At 38.2% G+C, this 7,919-nt stretch overlaps 1 protein-coding gene across 1 annotated transcript; it reads right to left on the reverse strand.

Annotated features, from left to right (window-relative positions):
* Positions 1–4,580: 4,580 nt before the first annotated feature.
* On the reverse strand, positions 4,581–7,401 carry LOC308073982 (uncharacterized protein). Its single transcript, XM_080413287.1, has 4 exons — positions 7,280–7,401; positions 6,320–6,355; positions 6,007–6,165; positions 4,581–4,795 (listed from the first exon to the last, which is right to left on the reverse strand). Exons 1-4 carry the CDS (start codon positions 7,287–7,289, stop codon positions 4,710–4,712), a joined length of 291 nt encoding a protein of 96 aa, XP_080269413.1. The 5' UTR covers positions 7,290–7,401; the 3' UTR covers positions 4,581–4,709.
* Positions 7,402–7,919: the final 518 nt, after the last annotated feature.

The following is a 7,919-nucleotide window of genomic DNA, read 5'->3' on the forward strand; positions in this document are numbered from 1 at the left end:
TTTTATACGGACACAAAGTAAGAGCCACAAGACCATTTTATTGACTGTTAACTGATGCTATAACTGGCTAAAAGGTTTTGCAGTTATGCCTGTTGTACATGCATGCATCCGATTATCGTCTCATTCTGCATAGCTACTTAAATCATATTAGTTGACTGGGGTCCCCCAGGGCTCTATACTAGGACCACTAGTATTTCAATTATACCAAATCTCTTTGCCGGAAATATATCTAAATCTACATATGTTGGATACTGCACATAAAAGAGCTTTTATGTTCATTACAAACTGTAGAATCGTCAGTCATCACTGTATATTGTACATGTAGAGTCAGTTGGCCTTTTCTTTCCTCATGTTAGCTTAATCATTCTTGGTAGGAACTAGTTAATGGAGCATCGGGCTAGTTCAGGCAGGAACGGAAGTCAAACCTGTCCCACACTCATTCACCCTCCAATCACATACACCCATGATCTTCATGGTTCCATTACATGCTCTATTTACGCAGATTATCACTCACTATTGGGCATAGCAGTAGAGCCATTTTGTGGTGCCACCGATAGAAACCCCATTCATTCCCCCCCATAGAGATTTCAGAAAATATTTATATAAATTATTTTCAGCCTGGAAACAAGTCATCCAGGCTCCTGGTGAATCATGACGATAAAACATTTGATTCTGTGTCAAAACATATTTTAATATTTGATTGTGTTATATACTATATTTAATAAATAAGCGGTTTTCAAAAAAAAAATTGGACATAGAATCAGATGTTTTATGGTCATGATTCACCAGGAGCCTTTTCCCATTTTTATGTGGGAAATGAATTGGTTTTCTATCTGTGGCACCACAAAATGGCCACCACTGCTGTGCCCTAATGGCAGTAGCTGAGAGGGCAGAGAGGCCGACTGTAAATCAGAAGGTCACTGGTCTAAAAATCACCTGCTGACTGTAAAACTGCAACTGTAGTCCCTGCAGCCACTGCTCCTCCATTTGCAACTGCAGCTGCTGACATCATAGACGCAGCGTAGGATCCAGCAGCTATTCCAACTGAAGTGAAACCTATGGCCCCCAGTGCAACAGGGACCAAGATCACACCACCTTAAAATTAATAGAAGAGAATTACATTTTGTTATGAGTTGTTGGGTAATAGTTACTGGAATAAGCCAACTACAACATGCCTTGGGCTATACAGAAATTGAGGATTACATTATTCAGTAAATTTGACATTTTGAGATATGTCCATATCAAAGTGTGATAAACCTTCAAATTAAACATATTTTACCAGTTGCACCAGCTGCGACAGCGATTGCTGCTGTTACTGGAAAGTAAGAGAAACAAAAACACTTTATTCATCATATTCTCATACATGTATGTGCAGTGACCCCACCAGACTGAGCTAACAATGTCCAACACATTACAAGTTAAATACACGTAAGGTCATAAAAGTAATGACAAGTACAGTAGCAGGCTGGTGAAGAAGGCTAGCTTTGTAGTGGGAAGTAATCTGGACAATCTGGAAGTGGTTGTGGGGGAGGATGAGGAGAAAACTGGAAGCCATCCAGACAAACCCATCCCACCCACTGACTCTACGAGTACGATGAGCTAACAACATGCAGGAGAACTGTGAGTGACTGACTCACTGCCCCCCCCCCCCCCCACACTCTTAGTGACTTTTCACTCACTATTTGTACACTGTCAGAGTTAAAGACCCGTAAGGGTCCATTTGGTTCCTATTGCTATCAATCCTTTAGCTGGGGGACCCTCTGAAATCCCCTCAAGGACCCCTGCCCTCCACTTTGAGAACCACTGGTGTAGAGAATGACCATAGACTACAATATAATACAATTTAGAATGGCACCTTCTCTGGGTTTACAGAGGTAAGATGTAAAGTGGTAAAAGTTTAAGAAATTTAGGATATAGCCTATAATTATATGCTACAGCCAAAATGAATACATTACATACTGTAAGAGCCATTATTGGTATGGCCTAAATTGTTATTGGTATGACCTGTATTGGGTCACACACAGCCTGTAAGTAGGCTCTTTGATTGCACTGAGTAATTAAGCCTCAGCCTATGTTATTTGATTAGTCACTCAAATAGTCTGGTGGGATTTTCTGTTTGTTCATTATAGTAAAACAGTGTGGGGTGCAACACAGTTTTTTGACCACACTTAAAGAGAAATAAGCTGTACTGTTTAATTTCAAGTAAAGCATCTTTGTTGATTTTTTACTGTCTCTGATGACTTCTTTTGTGCGTCAAGCTGATTGCTAAGGACTGTTACACAGAAGGGCAATCTAACAGGGAAGGAAGAAGATTGCCACTTCACATACAGAATATAGAATATACAGAATATAAATGTAGGATGAATAAAGATAATACAGAAAATGCAGCAGAAGGATGACCAAGTGCAAATAGCAGTAGAACTAAATATTTTGTGGTGGACTAATCCTGAGCTAGACATATAACCTACAAAAATGAGAATGGTCTATCTATAATATCAAAATGATGTTAAAAGAGATTAGATCTAAATAATATATTTGCAGCCTTAGTACTCACGCATCCCCATGTTGATTCTTGGTAGCCTTGCGTGGTCAGACAATAATAAAATAGCAAATTTCTTTTACACTGGCAGCTTCGACTGGTCTGATCCCAGATTAGATTAGATATGAGTTACGCAGCTGATGGAGCTGGGTTTTTATGGCATCAACAGCATGACGTCAGCATCATTTCATGGGAAACGAAAACGAAACTTTGAAACGAAAACAAATTTAAACTTTGAACATCTGAACACAAGAGGGCGCTGGAAGAGCTCTTTTAACATTAAACTTAGTGGAATTTAGTTATTACAGTACCATCCACATCCAGACTCCAGACTAGGGACAGAAACTGTGTAAAAAAGAAGAAACTTTCCAAGATGATTGTCCTGATTACCTTTTTATTCTGAGGATGTTTACTTTAGCTATACCCTACCCTACCTCTGAATAAAAGGCTGTGTCTGTGAAATGTGATCACAAATATCCAATTTGAAAATACACACCAGCCAAGATACACCGACACCTTCAGGTCACCCTATAGAGCCCAATGTACCATTTATACGGGGTGCTTTAAAATAATGAATGAACTATGCAATACAAAAAAGAAAGGCGCTTCAATGCACTTTACCTAGTAAGTAGAATACTAAAATGAGTGAATTTTCACTACAACAGCACATTCTGCATTCCTTTCCTGTTTAACTTACATAGAGGTATAATATAACGGTGCCATAGGTAAATGATGTAACCAATACAGTAGGCCTACCTTCAGTTTACACTAGAGGGAGCCAAAGACCGACATATTAAAGTGAACAACGTTTGAGCTGAGTTTCTTGTAGTTGATACCATAGGGTTGATATGGTTCTGAAGAATGCCTAATTGATCCTATTTCTTGTAGGGAATCGAGAATTCTTTAATGACTTGTAGTCAGTATGGCAGTTAGTGATATTTCAAGCTATGTTGAATACTCCTGCAGTCCAAGGCATTATGTTTTAATCCTATTTGATCCTATTCATACAAGTCCTAGTCTTCTACCGAGTAACATTATGCTCCTACTGGAGCAGGATACAGGGTTACTTCATGTTTTCCCTGAGCCTCTACATTCACAGATAGGTATCTCATATGTACCTCCTTGGGATAAATAAAAAGGAGCCCTGGCTCAGCAAACCCACCTAATTATTTTGCCAAGTAGCTATATTTCCACTCACATGGAATTTGACTTGGTAAAGGTTGGTGCATTGTAATAAACAGAAAGAAAAACAAACTGGAGTAAACCAGACAGACAGACAGACAGACAGACAATTTCCAAAGTAATTTAGCCATATTGACATAAAATGAACATGAACCTTTATTGAGTCTGTATGGAAATTCAGGTGTCATAACAGCAGTAAGAATGGAACACGGACCTATATTTATCCTCACTGTATATATTTTTTATAATGTTGATATTTCTCTTGCTTTAATATATGTTTAGCACAATCGATGGCAGAATAAGTCCCAACATTTCGCTGCTTGTACTAGTTGGCGACAACATTTAAAGCACTTCTGGTGTCATTTTCATGTCTACTCTACTCTAAGTAGTTTGATTCACTTTTGAACATTTTTATATTCCGTATTCTTTTGATCACCCTCATATAAGCCCATTCACCTTCAAACTCCACGTTTAACCACGTTAGACTCATTGAACTAACGCCTATACAAATCAATGTGATTGTCAATGTACAAACTGATGTGTAGTGATCCGTTTTTGCTACCAAGGATATTTTGTCTACATAATGGACATAATGAGGTCTGTATGATTGCTCCTTAAAAAGCCTAATGTAGCGTAATAAAAATGGTTAAATTTCTTGGTGCAATTGGATGTATTTTATACATATATTTTATATATAAATTATACATATATACACTTTATATAATACACACTTGTGTGTGTGTGTGTGTGTGTGTGTGTGTGTGCATAGTGATTACATGGACACTCCTCATCATGCAAGTTGACTTTTAATACTGAAAACCAAATAGTAAATTTGCTAATTGATGAAATAACATTCAGATTCAAGATTCGAGATTGTTTTTATTGTTAATGTTAACTTACATCCCATATATTAAGTATACAAGAGTACTATTCTTGAATGTTCCTTTGTGGAGAGATCGTTGCTTGCTTCATAGGTTCATGTTGCCTCTCAGACGATGAGTGCAATCAACCCAGCCACAGTTCCTCCAGCGCTGGCTGCAGCTGCAGTGGCTGCTGTACCCACACCAGCCATACCTTTAAAAACATGACATTTATTTGTTAGTATTCTCAACAGATGAGAATATCAAGAGTATCAATCCTGGTTGAGATTCTGTTTTTAATTTAACATTAAAGGACTTTTATACGGACACAAAGTAAGAGCCACAAGACCATTTTATTGACTGTTAACTGATGCTATAACTGGATTAAAGGTTTTGCAGTTATGCCTGTTGTACATGCATGCATCCGATTATCGTCTGATTCTGCATATCTACTTAAATCATATTAGTTGACTGGGGTCCCCCAGGGCTCTATACTAGGACCACTAGTATTTCAATCTACACCAAATCTCTTTGCCGAAAATAGATCTAAATCTACATATGTTGGATACTGCACATAAAAGAGCTTTTATGTTCATTACAAACTGTAGAATCGTCAGTCATCACTGTATATTGTACATGTAGAGTCAGTTGGCCTTTTCTTTCCTTATGTTAGCTTAATCATTCTTGGTAGGAACTAGTTAATGGAGCATCGTGCTAGTTCAGGCAGGAACGGAAGTCAAACCTGTCCCACACTCATTCACCCTCCAATCACATACACCCATGATCTTCATGGTTCCATTACATGCTCTATTTAAGCAGATTATCACTCACTATTGGGCATAGCAGTAGAGCCATTTTGTGGTGCCACAGATAGAAACCCCATTCATTCCCCCGCATAGAGATTTCAGAAAATATTTATATAAATTATTTTCAGCCTGGAAACAAGCCATCCAGGCTCCTGGTGAATCATGACGATAAAACATTTGATTCTGTGTCAAAACATATTTTAATATTTGATTGTGTTATATACTATATTTAATAAATAAGCGGTTTTCAAATATTTTTGGACATAGAATCAGATGTTTTATGGTCATGATTCACCAGGAGCCTTTTCCCATTTTTATGTGGAAAATGAATTGGTTTTCTATCTGTGGAACCACAAAATGGCCACCACTGCTGTGCCCTAATGGCAGTAGCTGAGAGGGCAGAGAGGCCGACTGTAAATCAGAAGGTCACTGGTCTCCTGACTGAACTCTTGATGAATTTAAACTTATATTAAAGTCTATGTACGGTATATTTTGATAACTGCAATCGTTTTAATCAATATTATGTTGGTATCCTTCCCTTCCATCTGTTTGCACTTTTTAGCCTGATTTGTTGTAAGGTGGTAAAGGTTACAAACAATAAATACATTATAATAATCACCTGCTGACTGTAAAACTGCAACTGTAGTCCCTGCAGCCACTGCTCCTCCATTTGCAACTGCAGCTGCTGACATCATAGACGCAGCTATGGATCCAGCAGCTATTCCAACTGAACCGAAACCTATGGCCCCCAGTGCAACAGGGGCCAAGAGCACGCCACCTTATAAATTAATAGAAGAGAATTACATTTTGTTATGAGTTGTTAGGTAATAGTTACTGGAATAAGCCAACTACAACATGCCTTGGGCTGTACAGAAATTGAGGATTACATTGTCCATATCAAAATGTGATAAACGTAAAGTTAAAAATCTTACCAGCTGCACCAGCTGCGATGGCTAATCCTGCTGTTACTGGAAAGTAAGAGAAACAAAAATACTTTATTCATCATATTCTCATACATGTATGTGCAGTGACCCCACCAGACTGAGCTAACAATGTCCAACACATTACAAGTTAAATACACGTAAGGTCATAAAAGTAATGACAAGTAAAGTAGCAAGCTGGTGAAGAAGGCTAGCTTTGTTGTGGGAAGTAATCTGGACAATCTGGAAGTGGTTGCAGGGGGAGGATGAGGAGAAAACTGGAAGCCATCCAGACAAACCCATCCCACCCACTGACTCTACTATGAGCTATAGCAACATGCAGGAGAACTGTGAGTGACTATTTGTACACTGTCAGAGTTACAGACCCGTAAGCAGGGTCCATTTGGTTCCTATTACTATCAATAGTTTAGCTGGGGGACCCCCTGAAACCCCTTCAATGACCCCTGCCCTCCACTTTGAGAACCACTGGCGTAGAGAATGACCATAGACTAGCCTGGTAAACCCCTCCCTCCGGATTTCTCATTTCCATTTGATATCAGGAGTGAAATCAAATGCAAATTAGATTTCCAGAAGGGGGATGGTTTACCAGGCTAACCATAGACTACAATGTAATACATTCTAGAATTGCACCTTCTCTGGGTTACTAAGGTAAGGCGTAAAGTGGTAAAAGTTTAAGAAATTTAGAATATATCCTATAACTATATGCTACAGCCAAAACACATACATACAGAATATAGAATATACAGAATATAAATACAGGATGAATAAATATAATGCAGAAAATGCAGCAGAAGGATGACCAAGTGCAAATAGTAGTAGAACTAAATATTATGTGGTGGACTAATCCTGAGCTAGACATATAACCTACAAAAATAAAAAATCTATAGTATCAAAATGATGTTAAAAGAGATTAGATCTCAATAATAATATATTTGCAGCCTTTGTACTCACTCATCTCCATGTTGATTCTTGGTAGCCTTGCGTGGTCAGACAATAATAAAATTGCAATTTTCTTTTACACTGACAGCTTCGTCTGGTCTGATCCAAGGTTAGAATTAAAGTGTGCAGGTGATGGAGCTGGGTTTTTATGGCATCAACAGCATGACGTCAGCATCATTTCATGGAAAACGAAACTTCGAAACGAAAACAAAACTTTGAACATCTGAACACAAGAGGGCGCTGGAAGAGCTCTTTTAACATTAAACTCAGTGGAATTTAGTTATTACAGTACCATCCACATCCAGACTCCAGACTAGGGACAGAAACTGTGTAAAAAAGAAGAAACTTTCCAAGATGATTGTCCTGATTACCTTTTTATTCTGAGGATGTTTACTTTAGCTATACCCTACCCTACCTCTGAATAAAAGGCTGTGTCTGTGAAATGTGATCACAAATATCCACTTTGAAAATACACACCAGCCAAGATACACCGACACCTTCAGGTCACCCTATAGAGCCCAATGTTCCATTTATACGGGGTGCTTTAAAATAATGAATGAACTATGCAATACAAAAAAGAAAGGCGCTTCAATGCACTTTACCTAGTAAGTAGAATACTAAAATGAGTGAATTTTCACTACAACAGCACATT

Source organism: Gymnoscopelus braueri (genome assembly GCF_963280865.1).
Source record: "Gymnoscopelus braueri genome assembly, chromosome: 19".
Lineage (NCBI taxonomy): Eukaryota > Metazoa > Chordata > Actinopteri > Myctophiformes > Myctophidae > Gymnoscopelus > Gymnoscopelus braueri.